Consider the following 22415-nt stretch of genomic DNA (forward strand, 5'->3'; position numbering starts at 1 on the left):
GTTTTACACTTTCATATTTCTTGGAAAATATAAAATTCATTGTTTATTTGTTTATAATAACAGTAGAATAATATATATAAATATATAAGAATTGCATATATTGTATTTGATCTAATTGAATGATCGTTTTATTTTAGGTGTAAGCAAAAACTTTCAATACACGAAAAATCAACACTTTTAATAATAATTTTCTTAAACGTTTTTTTCAGTTTCTTTCGGCGGCATTGCTGGTTTATTCTTCGGTGGAAGTTGCATCTCAGTTTTTGAATTTATTTATTTAGTACTTCGCCAAGTTTTTCCTTTTGTGAAAGCATTACATTTAAAGAAAACATGTGGAAGAGGGAAATTAAATTTTCCTATTCTACTGACAGAAAAGAAATCAAGAGTCAAATCGCTTGAAACAAGGAATTTTAAAACAAGTCTGCAAAACGAAACTAGCAACATACATGTAATGAAGAAAAGAGGTTCCTTACATCTGAAGTCACATTATGACACAAATTCAAGGTAAGTAGAATTGAGACACAAATCAATTCTATAAATTCTCTCTTGAATAAAGATAACATGTACTCACTAGTGTTTAATTTTCAATTGCTGTTTTAGTAATACAACTAGAAGTAATTATAAAAAATATACAGCAGGGTTTTACGTATATAAATGTAAAGATGTAACGTTTGTTCGTGCGTCCATTACTCGACATAACAACTCTTGAAAATGTACATGTTTGGATTCTGATTTACATAAATAGAGACCGGACCGACTGCCTTGAAATGGAGTCAATCTGGTAAAATATTTGCATGTAACAATGACTTTAATCCATATTCCATCGACAGATAATGTAAGTTTCGCGTAATCCTCAGTATTGCCTTTACGAGTATTGCCTCTATATTTTTCCTTCAAATCTATTGATAAATATAAGAAAGGTTGAAAGAAACTAAGAAAATGCATGGAAACGAAATGGAATTTCTAGTTCGACGCCCCATGAAACTTACGTTGACGAAAACGTAAAATTAATCACAGTGAACTAAACTAAACTAACTCTATGGCTAATGGAACCCTGAAGTGCAATGCGGCCTTTGCAAAAGATCTCCAGTGATTTCTATCCTTAGCCAACTGGATTCAGTTTCTACTTTGTATTCCTATCTCTGCGAGATCCACCTCAATATTATCCTTCCATCTGCGCCTAGGTCTTTCTAATGTTCGTTTTCCGATTGGTCTTCCAGTCAAGACTTTGAAAGCGTTTCTACTTTCTTCCATCCTAGCTACATGACCTGCCCACCTAAGCCTCCTAGACTTGATGACCCTAACAAATGCTTGGTAAACACTATATAAATTATTGAAATAATAAATACTTCTTATCAGAGTTCATACACTTGTTTATTAAAAACTAAATTCCAGTGTAACAGTTTCAACAACTTTATTGAAACTGTTACACTGGAATTTAGTTTTTAATAAACAAGTGTATATACTCTGGTCAGAAGTGTTTATTATTTCTTTAGTGAGTTCCAGAGTCGTGATGGATAGAGTTGCATATATAAAGTATGTAGTTCGTCGTTATGAAGTTTCTGCTATTCCCCATTCCCATTCCTCTTGGGTTCGAATATACGTCTCAGGATCTTCTCAAATACTTTCAGTCTATGTTCTTCTCTCAAAGTAAGCGACCATGTTTCGGAAACATTCTGAACAGCAGCCATTGTTATCGTTTTATATATTTCAAGCCTCAAATTCCTCGACAAAATTCGCAACGACAAGAGATTTTGAACTGAATAATAACACGAATTCCCTGCTTTTAGTCGACATTTAATTTCTTCGTGAATATGATTTTCGTTTGTTATGTCGATCCTAGATATTTGAAAGTATCTACTTTATCAAGAGTATTGTTTAATATTTTAACGGATCGATAATTTATCGTATTACAGTCCACACGCACTTCAATGTATTTAGTTTTCTCTGAATTTAGTTCTAAATCCATGTCCCTGCAAGCGTTTAATAAGATACCTGCATTTCTTTCTATTATTCTCCAGTCATCTCCTATTAAATGTATCTCATCAGCGTATGTCATAACCTAGTGAATACCGTTCAACTCTATGCTCTGGTTCCTATCTTTGATTTTCCTTATAGCGTATTCCAGAACAAAGTTGAATAATAATGTCGACAACGCATCTCCTTGTTTCAGGCCATCCTCGACGTGAAAGTTCGTAGGCAAAATTTTCCTACCCGGACTTTACTTTGGGATTCATTTAAACATATCTTAATTAATCTAATTACCTTTCTCGGTATTTCAAGTTCTGTAAGAACGTTGTATAATGTTTCTCTCCTAACCGAGTTGTAAGCCTCTCTAAAATCAATAAATAGTTGATGTACTGGGGTATTGTATTCTCACTTCTTTCGACTATTTGGTGAATGGTAAATATTTGGTCGATATTTGATTGATTTTGTCTAAATCCGCACTGATAATCTCCAATAATTTCATCTGCGTATCGGTCAATCTTGCTAACAGAATATGTGAAAGAATTTTATAGGATGTGGACAGAAGAGAAAAGACTCAATAATTATTACAGTCAGTTTTGTCGCCTTAATTGTGAATTGAAACAATGATTGATTCTTTCCACTCTTGTGGCAATTCTTCCTTGTTCCAGATAAGGAGGATGCGTTTGTGTATCTTGTTCCACAATTTTTCCCCTCCAGCTAAAATTAACTCAGCCGGAATTTCATCTACACCCGGAGATTTGTGTTTCTTTAATTTCTTTATAGCGGTTTCTACTTCTATTCGGTGGGTTCTGGAATATACGGTTCTGCGGTGTGTATCTCCTTTTCTCCATGCACATTAGCTTTTGGCGGCGTGTTCAGCAAATCGCCAAAGGAATCTTTCCATCTATTTAAGATACTACACGTATCAGAGAGAACTGTTCCGTCAGCTTTCTTTAATATATAAGCACGAGGATGATAGCCTTTCTTAAATTCTTTGATCCCACTATACATGTCCAGAATGTTTTTATTTTTACTATTATCTTCAAGCTTTCAAAAAAATTGCGTTTCTTTGTTCTAAATGTTTTGGAAGTTTCCCGCCTGATATCTCCGAATTTTGTGTAGTTATTTCATTCGGAGTTTTTAGCCAACGTAACTTTGCCTGTTTTCTCTTCCCTGCTAGTTTAATACAGTCTGGGTCGAACCGTGTTTCGTTCCTACGTATTTCCTAGTGTCCCCATTTTTCTTTTATTGAAATTTTAATGCTATCTGTAATTTGAATCCAAATATTCTCAACACTAGTGCATTCCGAATCTTTTAAGGTCGAGAATCTATTCAAAACAAGCTAACCTCAATATCTAGAGGCCTTCTCCTCGATCCGTAACCTGAGGACGCGCCATGCCGTTGTGACAGGAAGCCATGTTACACGTGATGAGAGTGAATGATTATCATTTCTGAATTGAGAGTGTGTGAAGAAAACAGAAGAGCGAATAGAAAGCCCACGAACATGTAAACAAACGGAAGAGCGACATTTTCTGATTTCAGGAATCCACATGAACTGATGCATTGGAAAAGTATAATGAATATAGTCACAATTGCTCATTGACAGAACATTATCCTCTAGCACATGAGGTTCCAATTTCGATTCCAACTCGAACCAAGTGGGTTTTGTTGTGAACAAATATTGAGTGCGTTCCTTTCGTCAGCATTCTCCCGTTTTTCCCATTTTCTTCTTTCTGCTATTTTATTCATTGTCATAATTGACAGATATTTTCCTACAAAAAGCATAACCGTAGAAATAAAACATTTCATTTCAAAATTTTAATGATAGTACAAAATAAATTTGAAAGCAAGTACAGTGAAAACTCGTTAGTAACTTCTATGCATACGAAAGCATAAAAATCAGGAATGAATGGGAAATAAACACAGCTATTAAATTTTAAACAAAGTGTGTTCAATATAGTAGCTGATATTGTTAGAGTGGATTCAATATTTACCTAAATTAAATAATTAAGAAAAAGTTAACGAAAAATGAAATGAAATGTTTCAGTTTAACCTTCCATAATTATACCTTTGAGGCTATGGAAGATGGGTGGTTAGAACAAGTTAAAGATGATGAAATAGGTGGCAGAATGAAAATGTGGGAGGAAATAGAAGATGACATGCCATTTTTGTGAAATGTAAGTTTACATTATATTGGAGACGAACAAACGCGTAAAGCATGCGGGAGGAAGGAAATGGTAGACAAGGAAAGGCGTTTAGGCTACTGTGAATTAGCGGGCCTAATGGAGGAGATATGTGGACCAGGGACTTCAGAGTGGTTTATTCTGGAGCTGTAAAAGGTACAGCAGGAGAAATTAAGTGAAGAAGAGTAAGAGTTACCCAGGAGCAGATGTTGACTCAGACTATAATTTGGTTTTGACGAAGAACGAACTCCGACTAAACAAGAAAAGAGTGATACCATCAAACAAAAGGTAGGACACAATCAAGCTGAGGAGAGATGAAAACACGTAAGAGGAATTTTCAACTGTGACAGACAAAGAAACGTCTACGGTAGCTTTAGCAGGTGATGAAATCAACTCGAAATGAGCTATGAAAGCAGGGATTTTAAAAGTATCTGACGAGCACACAGGAAGAGAATCCAGAACCCAATATAAATCCTGGATAACACCAGAAATATTGGAAATGATGTAGGAAAGGAGACAGTTCAAGATAAAAAAAACAAAGACGAGGAAAACAGAAGGTGCAGAAACTGTCAACAGAGAAGTAAAGAAAGCCAGGGAAAACAGGATAAACATTTTATGCATGGAAAATGAGGAAAACATTGTCAAAGGCAATACAAAAACAGCATAGAGAAAAGTAAGAAAAGAGTTCGGTGAGAAAAAGAAAAGCACAGACATTATTATGGACAAGCAGATAGCAATAAGATTGGTATAATACGTTGAAGAACTTTATAAAAGAGACAGAGTGAACGAAGGAGAGATAGAGATGGAAGAAGACGTCCATGAAAATGAATTACTACCATCAATTTACATTCTGAATTTGACAATGCTTTGGAGAAAATGCAACATGAAATAGACCAAATACGATCAGAACTGACTAACTGGTTCAGTGCATGATGAAGCCAATATGTTCAATTAGTAGGCAAAACTGTCACACATTTATTATTTTGTAAATAAATGCTGGTTTGTTCAGCCACCAATATTTTTAGTGTAAGATCGAAAGTGATTAAGAATCTCGGAATAGCAACAAAGAAGAAACTGTTTAATCTTATTAATAAAATGTACATCTCGGGAAAAATACCAAGAGATTTCGATAAAACCATATGGGTTCCTATCCAGAAGAAAAAAAAACGTATGGAAATGCGAAGAACACATAACGTTAAGTTTGCTTTCCCATACATCAAAAATACTGGACAAAATTCTCGCACAATAAATGGAAGGGAAAAATCGAAGAACAGCTATCGGAGAAACAGTTTGGATTCAGGAGAAAAGGGTGAGCCAGGAAAGCAATACTGAGTCTACGGTTGATCATGGAACAGCACATCGGAATAAACAATCCAACTGTGATAGCATTTGTTGATATAGACAAAGCTTTTGACAACGTAGGTGGAATATCATATTCAGAGTGTTGAGTAATCTGAAGGTGGATTACAGAGGCAGAAGAATAATATACGAAATTTACATGAGCAAGACAGCTGTTATAGGAGGAGATCAAAAGGAAGCAAGGCTAAGTAAAGGAGCAGTACAAGAATGTGGCCTTTCACCTCTCGTGTTCAACGTCTGTATAGAAAAGGCTACGAAAGAATTCTTTATAAAAAATGAGAAAGGCTTAAAAGTAAATGGCCGAATTTTAAAGCGATAATGTATAATTTGTATGTTCTTACTAAGTAAGGTTTATATTTACAGGCAAAAGGCTATTTTGAAGGCACAAGCAATTAAGAAGAAGAAGAAGAAGAAATAATTTAAATATTTGTATCATATCGAAATATTTCTTAATTTCGTTGCTATGACAACTTGTTTATGTGTTTGATGTCATTGTCGCGGTAGCTAAGAAAGAGATAGAACGAAGAGCAATCTTAAAACGAATGAATGTATAATATTTTAATGTGACAAACACGATATATGTTGAAAGTGAATATATATATTCAAAAGTGAGTAACTGTGTTATGTGATTCATGATAATCTCGTGAACTGTATAAATATTCAATATATACATTTAGAATTAGAGAATGTAACGTAACGAAAGTAAATATCGTTACAATTTTCAGGATAATTTGGTTTGCTGATGAAATATCACTGATAGCGGAGAACGAAGAGGACTTGCAGGAAGTACTTTTAAAGTTTAACGACCAACTGAAAAAAACATTGAAAATAAAGATAAATAAGAAGAAAATTAAAGTGATAAAGTGCACAAGAGCAGGACAGGAAGGGGCAAACGTATGGCTAGAGGAAGAGGAAATCAAAGACTTAAGAGATTTCCCTATTTAGGAAGTCTAATATCCTTGGACGGAAGAAGTGAAAAAGGCTTAAGTTCCTGAATAATACAGGCTAAGCAAGTATTCAATAGGAAAAGATTACTGCTAACATAAGGAAATGTGTCGTTGGATGTTCTAAAATGATTTATTAAGACTCTGGTATGGAGTGTGGCCCTTTACTTTTCAGAGACGTGAACATTGAGATAAGCTGAAATACACAAATTGGAAGCATTTGAAATCTTAGGTTGGGGCAGAATGCTGCGCATATCATGAACCGAAAGGAAAAAGGAACGAAGACACATTAAAAGAAGCTAATGAAGGACGACACATCATGAACATAATAGGAACAAGAAACAGCATGCTTGGCCATCTTATTCGGATTTACGATTGGATAACCGTGTTGATAGGGTGAAAAGCAGAAGAAAAACCAAGAAGAGGAAGACCAAGGATAGAATATCTACATGCAGTTATGAAGAGGAGGCCTTATAAAAGAATAAAATAGCTCTCTCAAAGGAGAGAGAAGTTTTGAAATTTCCATGTTGCCTACAACCTATGGTTGAGGTGAGAAAGAAGACGACGACTTCAGTAGATTTGTGATACCCGTATAAATATACAAGGATGTGTTTTTTTCAAACCAATAAAAATAAAATGCTAGTTAAAAATCGGTGAATAAGTGCTTCAAGTCTATCTGACTCTCTTTATCAATGATCCTGTTTCACACAACACTGGTATAACGCAAATTGCTAGTAATTCTACAAGAGATTGGAAATCTGAACAGCGTTTATGTAACGTTGCAAATGTAAGTGACTTAAGGGTTCCTCTAAGGAAGTAATTAAAATGAAAAATACAAGCCGTTGTATTAATCATTAGCTGTAGTTTGTTAAATTTTGTTATGCCATACTTATTATTAGTGAAACATTTATTTATGAAACATGATCAAAATTATAATTGATAAGAACGAAGTAGTATTTGTTGCTTTTATTAGTTTATAATGCTCAATTGTGTTGTCAGTTTACGGTAAAATGGAGGAAATATAAAAGTAACAGAATGAAACGAAAGAGATATTATTTCATACGGTATTTAGTTTACTATGTATTTAAATTTTATGACTTTTAGATTCGATCACACGGTGTATGTATAATAATAATAATACATTTTATATGTGTGCATTTAAAGATATAGTAATTATTATTTTTTTGAGATTTACAGGTAATCTTTCAAGAAATTAGCTCTTTATGTAATATTTAAATAATTAAATACATGAGCAAATGCCAGTAGTATATCAGTTATATATATGCAGCACACACAGTATTCGCTTGTTACGTTTCACAGCATCTGTATATTAAACCCAAGTTATGAATATTGACTTAGATTTGCGTTTCATCTCAACTTCCATCAGTGCTGAAAAGTAATATCAATCTTACTTTGTTTTCTTACAGGGAGTTAGTAGAAATTTCTATTGGGGTTCTTACGAAATTTCTTCAGGTGCACGTTTCTGCGTGGAAGGAGTACTTCGGAAACGCAACGGTGCATGGAACAAAATATATTGGAAATAATAGGCTCCATTGGCTTGTAAGGTATGACTATATAATTAAAGGAGCGTGAGCGATATTACATGTTTATTAAATTCTTAAATCTAGATGCTATTTAAGGGGTATAGGTATAGAAGAATGTAATCTAATTGTAATAAAATAGTGTAACACATGTTTAAACTATGATTATTACTAGGTATGCATTGTGAAGGCGAACAATCTTTCCTCTTCCCTGTAGGTCGCTTTAATTCTAAATTATAAGACTATTTCTCTAATCTCGAACAAAAGAAACATTATTTTATAACAATATAAATTTCCTTATTAAATCATTTTCAATGAATATATTTTGTTTACAATTAAGTGGGGGGATTTCTTTCCTTACTGCTGACCCATCGTAATTCCAAGAAGTAGAGATGTTTGAGATTCCTCTTAGAAAAAAAGTGACAACATATTACACCAAAATATTTATTTCCATGCAGAAGCTATCATTCAATATAGGTTTTTCTCATACAGAGGGGATAAAGTGACCTCCATTTAAGACCGACGTTAGCGTAGAGCATTGGGAATTATGTGAAAGCGTAAATAAATATACGCATAAGAAAACTATGTTTTACGAAAGCTATCGTAGGACATGTTTCATAAATTGTGCAAGGAAAAGAATTGTGTTAACTGTTTCCATTTCGATTGATTTTAAATTCGGTGAGTGTGGATGATCGTAAAGTAAAATGTATGCACTATATTCATCATAATCTAATATTCCGTACGGAAGTTATTGTGTTTCACTTTTTTAAATGGAAGTCTAAGCAGAAGTTACTCTACATTACAGTCTAAATTCATATTTAATTTTTAATTGTTTTCCTAAGCAAGAAGACTATGGGAAAACTTTAAATAAAATATACATATTACTCTATCAATATGTGGATAAAATTGACCTACATGTATGTGCCATGAGACAATGCCTACCTTATCAATGAATTACATGGTTAGATGAAGATTTAAATAAATGAAGTTAATAAGATATCTGATGATCCAATGACTACAAATCAAAACGAATTACATCATGAACGTAAAGTCTTTCCGCTAACACCACAAAAAATGCGATCACCTGGAGATATTTCAAGCATTCTGAGGTTCTAATAACGCTATATAACAAAATACAACTAAGTAATTCATTTTTGAAACTATAATATTTTTTTTCACTAGGATTAAAATTAAAGGAAATATGTAAAAATATAGTTTGACCAATTAAATTGGTTAAAACAATCACATAAATCAGTACCAATGCATGCAATGACTTCGAAAAATCCTTCTTTAAAGTAATGGGCAACTAATTGAAAATGAGTGTTTGGAAGAACTATAGATAACACTAAAAGGAGAGCCTACGTCAAACTTTAAAGTGATGCAAATAAGTGTGAGGAACGTATTGCAGCGACACTAAACGTAAACCACTATACGCAAACAACTGTGTGATTGCATATATGAATAAAGTCAAGATTGTATTTGTCAAACCTATCTAGACAAGGAAGTCTTTTTTAGTTCTATCAAATATTTTAAAATATGGTTTCTATTACAAAGTGATGAAGTAACATATGGTCGGAAATATATGCAGGTGTTAATGAACTATAAAGACAAATTTTAAGAGGTGATTCCTTACATCAAAATAAGTCAAATTGTCCCAATAGATCTGTGGGGAAAAGTGCATAGCGTCAGAGCTAGGGCTGTCCAAAATCGCGATAAAGCCAAATTTTAAGAGTCGTTATTTCGAGTTCGAGGAATCGTGGAGTGGTGGTCCTTATCAGCATAAAGAACGTCACGCATACACAATCCAAAAATTCATACTACACCAATTTTCAATTTCTGTGCAGGTACTCTGTACAGTGTATAATTCTCAAATATACTCTCAATAGAGTTTTCAGATATACCCTGCTTTCAAGGAGGATCAAAAATAGGCAGGAGGTAAACCTTGACAACAAACGACATCTATTGCTTCGTACGGAAGTCGAAAGTGTTAGCAACTGGCAGCTTCATTGCTTTTCTTTCTTTTGTGTGTGTTGGAATATCGTGTGATGCGATATGTTTCCTTACGGTATATTTTACGTTTTCTTCACTTTTAAGAGTGAAGGAAAATATTACATGTTTTTTCCCGAGTACGAGAGACCGTATTGTGGACAATCCATAACACTTCTGTCATCGCGCCAAAAGATTCCGTGTTCACTGCTGTCAAGGCTTGTCATTTGCCTACTTTGGACTAATCATAAAGACAGAGCATGTCTTAAAATTCGGTTCATGGCATGTCTGGGAATTTCACTCTGCAGAGAATACTGTGCACACCTATTGAACATTAATGAAATATGCATTTTTGGATTTTGTATGCGTGACGTCTCTTACGCTGATAAGGACCCACACTCCACGATTTCTCTAACTTGAAATAGGGCCTCTTGAAATTTGGATTTTTAGTTATTTGATGTGAGGAATCATCTCTTACGGCTTACTTGTATAGTTCATTAACACCCTGTGGATATATATATATATATATATATATATATATATATATATATATATATATATATATATATATATATATATATATATATATATATACTGTGATCAAATGTATCCGGACACCACAAAAACACGTTTTTCATATTATTTTCATTGTACTGCCATCTACTGCCAGGTACTCATTATCAGCGACCTCAGTAGTCATTTTACTTCGTGGAAAAGTAGAATGGTGTCAGTCCGCAGAACTCACGGACTTCGAACGTCGTCAGGTGATTGGGTGTCGCTTGTGTCAGAAGTCTCCATGCGAGATTTTCACACTTCTAAACATCCCTAGGCCCACTGTGTCTGATGTGAAGTCAAGTGGAAACGTGAAGGGACACGTACAGCACAAAAGCGTACAGGCCGATCTCCTCTGTTGACCGACAGAGACCGCCGACAGTTGAAAAGGGTCGTAAAGTGTAATAGGCACACATCTATCCAGACCATCACACATGAATTACGAACTGCATCAGGATCCATTACAAGTAATATGACAGTTAGGTGTGAGGTGAGAAAACTTGGATTTCATGGTCAAGCGGCTGCTCATAAGCCACACATCATGTAGGTAAATTCCAAACGATTCCTCGCTTGGTGTAAGGAACGTAAACATTGGATGATTGAACAGTGAGAAAACGTTGTGTGGAGTGATGAACCATAGTACACAATGTGGCGATCCGATTGCAGGGTATGAGTATGGCGAATGCCCGGTGAACGTCAACTGTCAGCGTGTGTAGTGCCAACAGTAAAATTCGGAGGTGGTGGTGTTATGGTGTTGTCGTATTTTTCTTTCGCCCATTATTGTTCTGCGTGGCCCTCTCACAGCGTAACCTACATTGATGTTTTAAGCACCTTCTTGCTTCCCACTGTTAAAGAGCAATTCGGGGATGGCGATGTCATCTTTCAACAAGATCGAGCACATTTTCATACTGCATGGCCTGTGGCGGAGTGCTTACACGACCTTAATATCGCTGTAATGGTCTGGCCTGCACAAAGTTCTGACTTGAATCTTATAGAACACCTTTGGGATGTTTTGGAGCGCCAACTTCGTGCCAGGCCTCACCAACCTACATCGATACCTCTTCTCAGTTCAGCACTCCGTGAAGAATGGACTGCCATCCCCAAGAAACCTTCCAGCACCTGATTGAAAGTAGGCCTGCGAGAGTGGAAGCTATCATCAAGGCTAAGGATGTGCCAACACCATATTGAATTCCAGGAATAGCGTTGGAGGGTGCCACGAACTCGTAAGTCGTTTTCAGCCAGGTGTCCGGATACTTTTGATCACCGATCGATACGATACGATAAGTAATTACGATAAACAGAACAAATATAAAACACTAAAGACTAATAAGAAGATTCTCGCTAAGATTAAATGTGAATTAATTGGGACAATATTAGAGATAATTCACTTAACGTCAAAATGTATTATTTTAAACCAACACATGCTGATTTAAATGATTCAGACTTTAAAAATAAATTTGATAGAGAAGTATATTTAAGAATTTAACATGTATTGGAACTGTAGTGATGTAAAAAAGCTTTAACATTTGATGAAGTTAAAGTTTATTTGTTTAACCACAAGGAACATTCCAAGTTGTTTCCGATTAGGAACTACAAGCATTAACTATATAATATTCAAATTAATACAGCAGTATTCAGTTGCTTAGATATTAAAAGACGTAAATTAGAAGATGATAAAAGCGTATATCCATATGGAAATTATAAGATAGAAAACAAGTTAAAATTAGGAACAAAATAGGATTGCGATTTATTTATAAAATAAATACCTAAATAAACCATAATATAAATAGACAGCGGTGTAATATCTATATGTAAATTACCTGCATAATGGAGCTGTTCTAGAAGGTAGGTATCTAATCTACTTGAACCCTGGATTATGTACTAAGCTATTCAATGGAAGTCATCTGAAGTTCTTGAAAATGAATGTTAGAATTGTTTTAAGATCTTCACCTAGCACTCCTTTTTCGACAACGACAAACACATTCAATGTTACCAGAACACAGAACAGGAACTGGAGATCACAGTTTAGCACTATAAATTAAAAAAAAAGAAAGAAAGAAAGAAAAGAAAGAAGTCCGTCTAATTTCAATATTTTAGGCAAATCTTTTCGGAATTAGTGATAAAAAATTGAAATAAGAATATAATGCCAGCGAAGAAATATAAAGGGAAATAGATCTTTCGTGTTTCAAAATTTGATTTTATCATCATTATGATCCAGTGAGATTACAAGTACTTTTAACACATTTGATATTCAGGGTTTGCTTATATTTCGTGTAACGATAATTTTATACCCTATCAACTCAAATAAAATATAGTTACTTGGAAAATAATAACTGTAGAGACTTCGAAGTTTGGTTACGTAAGAGATGATCTGTATGTAACTTCTTGTAATAATGTGAAACAACAAAATATGCTTAGTAAACAACATCCAGTTTGGTAAATGCTTAATATAGAGTCAACGAAAAACGAGAAGGCATAAATTAAATGTATTGAAAATTTGTATTTTTTTACACGTGTATGTGTATATAATTAAAATGAATATTTTCGTGTAACTTACTATATTTCATTTTACTTTTTAACAGATTGATATGGTTAGTAATTTTAATTGCCTTCATTTATGTGTCTATCTCTGAGTCAGTGTCACTCTGGGTGTCCTATTATCGAAGATCAGTTGCATATGAGATTGAAACCGATTATCTCAATTGGAATTCGAGTGTACCAGCTGTATCAATATGTTCCACAAACGGAGTAGATTGGACAAAACTGTAAGTAATTCAATATAATCGAAGTTAGTTATCTGAATTGAAAGAACACGACTTCCCTATTTTCATAATTGTTGTGATTTTAGTTACCAAGCTCATCCCGTGGTGGCTATTTTTTGATTTGCCAAATAGATTTGATGCGTCTTAAATCACCACGATATTATTTGATCTTTTTTCATCTTCAAACTACATTTTTTTAATCTCAGTCACCGTCTAGCTTCCTAACAACACTCGCATTATCGTCTGTTAGTTTAGTACAAGAATGTCACAATTTAGCAATAAGTGTATTTAATTTCTTGGAGATTCATGATTTCTTTATCTCTTAAGACTTGTAGTCTTTACACTAGACAGATTGTTGGTAGGGACAATTGTGTCATCTTAAGACATGCTAATCATATAAGAGGGAGGTTCAATAATTATTGTGCCCGGCATATTTAACATTCTTGAACTGGGATGGCTGATGGGAGATATTGTAGCCTCATGTTTTAGATGTCTATATGCCGCTATATTAATATAATATTGTCTATATTTCACAACCATAGCTGCTATATTAATATTCTTTTTTGTCGTTTCTGGTGTGAGAGGTGGCACCTAGCTTGAAAAATGGAGAAAACCGAACAACGAGCTGTCATCAAATACCTCCATAAGAGGGGTTAAGCCTAAAGGAGATTCATGAGGACATGATCAGTGTGTTGGGTAATGGAGCTCCTTCCTACCAGGTGACAAAGAACTGGTGCTGCGACTTCCGTTGCGGCAGGGAAAGCTGTCAACAGACCACTGGTGCTGGTCCTCCAACAACAGCATGCACCCCAGAAAACATTGATGTTGTGCATGATACGAATAGCAGAGAGACGAATTATGGTGCAACAGTTAGCAGACATCGTGCACATCTCTGTAGGCTCAGTGAAAACAATACTACATGAACACTTGGGATTCAGAAAGGTGTCAGCGCGATGGGTGTACAAAATCGTGAAAATCAGAAAGACAGAGTTTGATGTTCAAGGGCTGATTTGGAGGTTATGAGGACAGACCTGAAACAGTTCTGTGACATTTGTGACAGTGGATGAGACGTGGCTCCACCACTATGATCCCGAGTCCAAACAACAGAGCATGGAGTGGCGGCACAGCAGTTCGCCTCCCCCACGCAAGTTAAAGGTGCAAGCATCAGCATGCACGATTATGGCCACAATCTTTTGGAATGCGAAGGATGTGCTCCTTATTGACTGCCTGGAGGATGAACACACTATTAAGAGGGCCTGTTATGCAGCCCTAATCCCTAAAGTACGCGAAGCAATCAAGGAAAAACGGCGGGGGATGTTGCAGCGAACAGTGTTGTTCCACCAAGATAATGCTCCGGCCCACAAAAGCCATCTTACTGGTGCAACAATCCATGCTGCTGGTTTTGATGTATTCCAACATCCTCCCTACTCCGTATAGAGGAGGAGGTAGAAAGAGGAGGAGAAAGTTTGCTTCCTTTTTTGCCGTGGACGAGTGTTTAGGAATATGGAAGGGAACGAAAAGGCAGCTGCAGAAATTCATAAGGGACGTGGAAGATGAAAAGAAAAGGATTAGACTCGAAAATGAAATAGAAGTAGACAAGGAGATAAACTATTTAGATATGAAAATAATGAAGTCGGAAGGAGGAGAGTTTATTACATCCTGGTACCAAAAAGAGTGTGCAGCTGGAGTATATTGCCACAAACGAAGTGATGTGGATGAGGGTACAAAGAAGAATTTCATAAAAACCATGGAAGAAATAATAGGAGACCTAAACACAAATGAAGAACAGAGGAAAACAGATTTAAAGAAGTTCTGGACAGAACTAAGGAGAAATGGATACAACGAATAGGATAGGGTCACAAGAGACATAGCAAGAAATGGTTTGGAATAGAAAGCCTAGGCAAAGAAACAGAGAAGATAAAGAGAATGCTTTGGAAAGCAGGGATTAGGACGTACAGAAAAGGAGGAAGCAGAATAATTGAACTAGTCAGAAGAACCAAGAGAAAAGCAATAGCGGACAAATATCAAAGGGAAGTAATATATAGAGTAGGATGCGTGGAGTGTAACAAAATTTACATAGGAGAAACAAAAAAGAAAATGCAAGAAAGGATTAAAAAGCATCAGGATGATGTAAGATTGAAAAAGGAGAACAATGCGATATAAAAGCATCAGAAAGGGACAAACCATAGGATAGGGTGGGAAGGAGCAGAGGCCATAGAAGTAGAAAACAGAACTTTGGTGAGAAAATGGAAGGAAGCCAGGGATATTATGAAGGCAGGAGACAAGGTGATGAACTGGAATGCAGGATTCTCGATAAATAAGGAGTGGGAGAAGATTCTCCTTAAAAAAGAAGAAATGAAAAGGAAGAAAAAATAAAAATAAAAAATAACAAGGATAATTAGAGGACAAAATGCATCCAGCGAAAAAATTAAACTGTTAATTGGACACGTGTGCACCTAGAAAGTGAAAGCTACACAAGTGTTACTTTTTAATGAAGGGGCGGAGCCTAATTAAAAGTTGATCTCCGGACAGTATATATAAGTGATGACTAACTCCCAGCAGCCAGAGGGAGTGGAAGTCTGATGAAGACACAGTTATTGTGTTGAAACTCTTATGTGATACTGTTTTCTTTTACATATTATCACATAGTCTTGCTCAGTGTGTTATTGTGTATGAGTACAAAATGGGAACAAGACCTGATAGAAAAAATTATTTTATCTATAAACTGTTATTTCATTTCAAGATTATAGTTTTTCTCATAATACCTTTAGAGACCCTGTATATTATAATGAAACTATTGAAAAATAGCGTAGATACTATCGGCGTACGAGCCTCTTGTTTCAATCCTTTTATATTGAAATTTTGGCTTTAATGCAATACCAACTAAATATACGTGTCCTTGATATAATCATGAAAAGAAAGGAGTTTTAATACTCTTTTCCCAGTGAAGATACTGAAGTCCAATTTATTTATGTAGTAGGTATGTTACAACAAGTATAGTGGCTTTACATCTATGGTGTTGTATAAAGAATTCTTCGATAGCCTATCACTAGATGTATTATTAACGATGACCTAATGCAATCCATGTTTTCTTGAATTTTCGCTGTGCATAATCAACGATATTGGTGGTTGAGTTTAATAACACGAACAGCTTACTACTACCTATCACACGCAATCCGTGGAAACATTTAAAAGAAAAGAAATATTGAAAAGATTAGTGAAAATAGTGTTTCATATACTTGACAACCATGTGAACGAACTAAATGCACATTACGACGAACTGACAAAACAAATGATGCTGCACTAGAAGTATTGGCAATGCTAGTTTTCCGTTAATGAGGTATTTACCGTTTGTCTATATATAGAAGTGAACAATTCTTTCGCCAGTACTATAGATGCTAAGATACTTCACATTCCCAAGGTGGAAATTACCGTTCACATATACATACATGTGTGTTACAGACATTTTTCCTTGCCTTTAAAAATAACAAAGGAATTTATACCCGACAACTTGGTATGTACGTACACTAATAAAGTCTAGCAATTGTTTGTTGATGAAAAATATCAGCATTAATTTTGGTATAAGGATTATACATGTACCACTTCCGATTTAAAATTTGGCACGATTAGAGCATAAGGAAAGTCTACTTTTGGTCATTTCGGACATACTTTAATTTCAATATCTCTATCTGCAACAACTTTCATAGTTTAAAGATCGTGCTCAGAAGTTGCAAGTAAACTTAGCAATGTAAAAACGAAAACAGTGTTAACTCTACCATGTAATTAAACATACCGCACAAACTTTGTACCTTTTTCTCAGAACCTTATTTACTTGAGGTTTGAACGCCCGATTTATACAATACCTTCAACCCAAGTTGCGTTATAAGCAAGAGAGCCTACATCATTCCATATTTACAAGTAAAAACGTTTTAAAGATCACCCCGAGCATTCAATGAAGATACTGCTGGAGGAAATATTCGATTTTATAAATGCTGAATATCTGTCTGGAGTATTATATTACATGCTTCCTCTATATCTCGAAAACGTCATTTTTCTAGAGACCAGCTATTTGTCTGTGATCGTTTCAGCATATCCTAGAAATGCAAGATTCAATATGTGTGGAAAGTTGTTAGGCCACAGTAAGAGTATACAAAGTAAAGGAAGATTGAGAGATGTGCAAATGACTAGGGTACAAAGTACACTCATGTCCAAAATTGTTGTCGCATGTCTATAAATATGTTGTTCAAGTAACATAATTTGATAACGAATTCGCTCGGTATTTATTATAATGTTAGTACGTGTATAATCGGAAAAGCCATATACATGACAAATTTCATGTCAAAAGAGCAGTGAATAAAAACAATAAAAAGAAAATAAAATTTTCTTGTCCATTTAGCAACATTTTGTTTTACTCATTCTAAGTTTCGTATTTACATTTCTTTTCCTATGATATTTACCACAAATATAGGTACATTTCCCGACTATACATATAGTATCAGTATTAAAAGTACCCTGCATTATCATTATCAAATTATGTTCTTACAAGAAGACAGTTACAGATATGCGACAATCACTTTGGACGTGAGTGTACATTAGAAGCTATAAATGTACGATGTAGGATGCGTAAATTATACAACTTTAGTCACTGAAGCCCACAAGGAAATGAGATGCGTAACTTTATTATTACACATAACATAATGCCAGTTTTGGGGCTCGTATCTCAAGCTCAAGCAAACAAAAGATAATTTTACTTAACTTCATATCAACGTAGAGGTACTCGACAGCCACCGTGTCTGATAAAATAGTCAAAATCCTATAATAAAACATTGGGATTTGAAGTTTTATTTTCTATAAATAACAAACTGACATTGTTTTACCGAATATCAGTGGATGTTTAATCGAAACCACAACATATTTATAGCCTTAGTGTGGATAACCTGTTACTGTTTTTAAAATGAATCTATTAAGTTTTTTTTTAAATATTTATTCTATTTTATACAGGCCTCGGGATACAGCTGTGACCAATTGTTCCTATTTCGAAAAGTTAGTACCTTGCACAGACTTTCTTCAACTTCGTTCTGATTTACCTAATTGCTACACAATTAATTCACTGCAGGTTGGGTAAGTACCTTAAAATGTTCCGTATATCCATGAAAGACAATGAATATTTCTAAAACGATAGTGTATTCATAGATTAAGTTTTGAGTTTAGATTAACCCTTCAGAAGTCGCGTCCTAGTTTCGTAACTGAGAGGTCGCTCACGGTCTTTTACTAAACTTAAACGAAAACTAAGTATTGAAAATACTATTTATATTACCTTGACATTATTTTTACATGCATTTGAAGTTTATTTAATTATTTATTTTCCTTTCATACAACAAAAAAAAGTAATTACAGTTTCCAACAATACGTGAAGAATACCACCGGTATCTTCTGTCATTTGTAGTATGGAGTACTTATGAAACGCTTATATGCGAGTACTGTATTAATTTTCGTTAGCATGTTGGTCACTTGAGTTACCAACATATTCATTAACAATGAAAATATATTTCAAAATACACACACTTAAAATTGATTAGGTTATTCGGAAAGAAAGTCAATAATAATATTATGATTCGTTATTACTATTCCCCCAAGAAACAAACAACAACTAAAGGAAAATGATAAGTCGCGGTGGCTAAGTGGTAGTTTATTTAGCTCTGGAAAAAGGGCTTTGTGGTTTGAAAACCCGTGTGCTCAGGTTCTCTCGAATTTTTCTCGTTTTCTCCTACTTCCGTGATTGCACCATTATTATTGATCTCATTATCACCATCTTCCTAAGTCTCGATGGATAATTGTAACATGTTAAACTCAGAACATTGTAAATAAATAATAGAAAGTAATAGTAAGCACAAAAAGCAGTTAGTAGTAGTGAGTATATATACTACATTTTGATCACAACTTAACATCTTGAATTTGCTTTTGTTTCACTAGTGGTCAGCTTCAACTTAAGAATCAAGATTTTTAGACCGTTTTACTCGTTGACAGTAGAGATTTCAAGTGTTGGTAAGGCGGATTAAAGTCTCCAGGAGCAGTGAAATTTACCGGAGATATGTTTACGATTGGATTGAAAGTAGATTTCCTGTGCTTTTGTAGTGCTATTTTCATCCCAATATATTCAAAGTCATTACCTGAGTAAATATTTGGAAATTACAACTGCATGTAGAGATCGTGTGCTCTCTACAGATATGCACACTGATGACAATTTGTCTTCGGTTTCCTGTTTCTCTTCCAGTCACAATGGTACCATTTTCCGAGAGCATTTCTGTCGTTAGTGGGTGGTGGAGCAGTGTTAATTTAATTTCTGAACTGTCTGTTATTTTGTGAAGCTTATGTTTTGTGTTCAGATGATGTATTTTATTTAGAAGATGTCGTCCCAAATATTCACCGTAATTTTTTTCAAGCTTTTTCACAAACTATTTATATTCCAGTTCACTATTCTTTCCAAGCACAATAAAACTGTTCAGTCCACTGTTTAGTAGACTAACAAAAATAGTATTGTCCGTCGTTCCGATGTTCTACTCACTGAACAACGTTCTTTGATCTCGTCTACAGTGTCCACTGCTCCTTTAGTAGAATTATAAAATGTAAGCACAAAGTGTTTTCTCTGTTCTTCTGATTGCGGGTCGATGTTCTCGGTAAACAACAGCAATACTATTTTATAAATCCTTTGATTAGCATATGGATCTATTTCATACAACATAGAGTTCGTAAGAAATACAGTACATGCCTCAAATAATGTATTTGCTGCATTTTCTCTCTATTTCACTACAGATAAACGACATGTTAAATTACATTCGCTCGTCCTATGAGTTAGGGTAGGATAGCGTACAGTAGTAATTGCCCCACTCTGCCTAACTTTTGATTATCCTCAATGAGGGGCCCCAAGGCCAGGGGTCAATGACCTAGGGGTACTTAGGACCACCCCCTCTAAATTTTGGCAGGGGTTCCTTGGCCCACCCCCTAAATTTTGGCAGGGGTACATAGGACCACCCCCCTTAATTTTTGGAAATTGCCAAATTTAAAAATTTGGTATGGTAGCCTAGGACCATAGTATGTACCTCTATCAGTATTGGATGTCGATGTCGTTCCCTTTCATGGGTAAAAAATTGCCAAAAAGTCAAATTTCGGGGGTTTTTGACCTAATTTATCCCCTTGGATGAGGTCCTATTACCTTATATAGTTATATGGGCGTATACAGGGGTCCATTCCCTTTCATAAGACATGGGTATATTAATGCACCCCTTGAAAAATTTGGGAGGGGTACCTTGGCCCACCTCTTAAATTTTGGAAATTGCCAAATCTAAAAATTTGGTATGGTAGCCTAGGATCATAGTATGTACCTCTATCAGTATTGGGTGTCTATGTCGTTCCCTTTCATGAGTAAAAAATTGCCAAAAAGTCAAATTTCGGGGGTTTTTGACCTAATTTATCCCCTTTGATGAGGTATTATTACCCTATATGGTTACATGGACGTATACAGGGGTTCATTACCTATCATAAGACATGGGTATATTGGTGCACCCCTTTAAATTTTTGGGAGGTGTATCTTGGCCCACCCCTTCAATTTTGGAAATTGCCCAATTTAAACATTTGGTACAATAGTATAGAACCCTAGTATGTATTATTATAAATTTGGGTGGTCCACTTCGTTCCCTTTTAGGGGTACAAAATTGCCAAAAATATAAACGTAAGCAATACGTTGTACCACGTGTTTGTTCTTTTGGCCCAATTTATTTCCTTGGATGAGGTCTTATTACCTTATATGGTTATATGGTTATGTATAGGGGTCTATTCCCTATCATAAGACATGGGTATATTGGTGCACCCCTTTAAAAATTTGGCAGGAGTGCCTTGGCCCACCCCTTAAATTTGAAAATTGCCCAATTTAAACATTTGGTATAATAGTATAGAACCCTAATATAGATCACTATAGATTTCGGTGGTCTATTTCGTTCCCCTTTTAGGTGTATAAAATTGCCAAAATATAAACGTAAGCAATACGTTGTACCACGTGTTTGGTTTTGACCTAATTTATTTCCTTGGATGAGATCCTATTATCTTATATGGTTATATGGTCATGTATAGGGGTCCATCCCCTATTATAAGACATAGGTACATTTGTGCACCCCACGGGAATGGTATCTTGGCCCGCCCCTTAAGTTTAGAAATTGCCAAATTTAAACATTTGGTATCATAGTACTGGACCCTAATATATATTACTATAAATTTGGGTGGTTCACCTCGTTCTTTTTAGGGGCCAGTTTGTTCAGCTTTAGGGGTGAACATGGATACCTTGGAATCGTCCCGAGTTCAATTCTTGGAAATGTTGAATTTAATGTCCCCGCGAAAACGATGGTGATGAAAAATGGTGAAAACATGAACTTCCTTGACTGAGGATTGAAGCAGGGACCTTATACCCTAGAGACGAACGCTAAGCGACCGTACACGTGTGTTGATTACTATGCAATGGTCCCGAGTTTGATTCTTGGTGTTAGTTTCAGGAAATGTTACCGTTCCCTTGAAACGATGATGAAAATGAGAAAACATCATAAACTTACTTGCTTGCGGATTGAAGCAGAGACCTCAAACATCAGATATAAGAGCTGAGTTACCATACTCCATTGAGAAGTTCAGTTTGTTGATTACTATGTCATGTTCCCGAGTTTGATTTTTTGTGTTAGTTTAAGAAATGTTAAGTTTAACGTCCCCTTGAAACGATGATGAAAAATGATAGGAGGAAACATGAACTTACTTCGTTGTGGATTGAAGCAGGAACCTCACTCGTTAGAGACAAGCGCTGAGCCGCCGTACTCCATTTAGTGCGAACAGTTTCGCGTATGAAAAGAAGACGAACAGATTATGTTACACTAGGTTTATGTTTCATATAGAAAGATAGAAGATCTGTGTTGTCATCTTTTTACTTCGTGTGCAACTTTGACCTTGAAGAAAAAACCTTTGCTGACTCAGTGCTAAGCATTGGCGTATACACACAATCTTATTGTTTAGTTGGCTGTATTTAGAGATGAATCAGACATTTAAGGTTGTTGGTTCGAATCTAGTTGTGTTCGCTGTAACTCA

The 22415-nt window shown here is 35.2% G+C and overlaps 1 protein-coding gene across 1 annotated transcript in view; it reads left to right on the forward strand.

Annotated features, from left to right (window-relative positions):
* The first annotated feature begins 451 nt into the window (after positions 1-451).
* The window catches only part of LOC145678768 (uncharacterized), a 66734-nt gene continuing 44770 nt past the window's right edge, over positions 452-22415 (forward strand). Inside the window, exons 1-4 of the mRNA XM_081749302.1 lie at positions 452-504; positions 7882-8019; positions 13116-13298; positions 18297-18416. Of these exons, the coding sequence (XP_081605428.1) occupies positions 452-504; positions 7882-8019; positions 13116-13298; positions 18297-18416 (494 nt within the window). The remainder of the gene's footprint in view (positions 505-7881; positions 8020-13115; positions 13299-18296; positions 18417-22415) is intronic.

This window comes from Thermobia domestica, chromosome 1, assembly GCF_964235325.1.
Source record: "Thermobia domestica chromosome 1, izTheDome1.hap1.1, whole genome shotgun sequence".
Taxonomy (NCBI): domain Eukaryota; kingdom Metazoa; phylum Arthropoda; class Insecta; order Zygentoma; family Lepismatidae; genus Thermobia; species Thermobia domestica.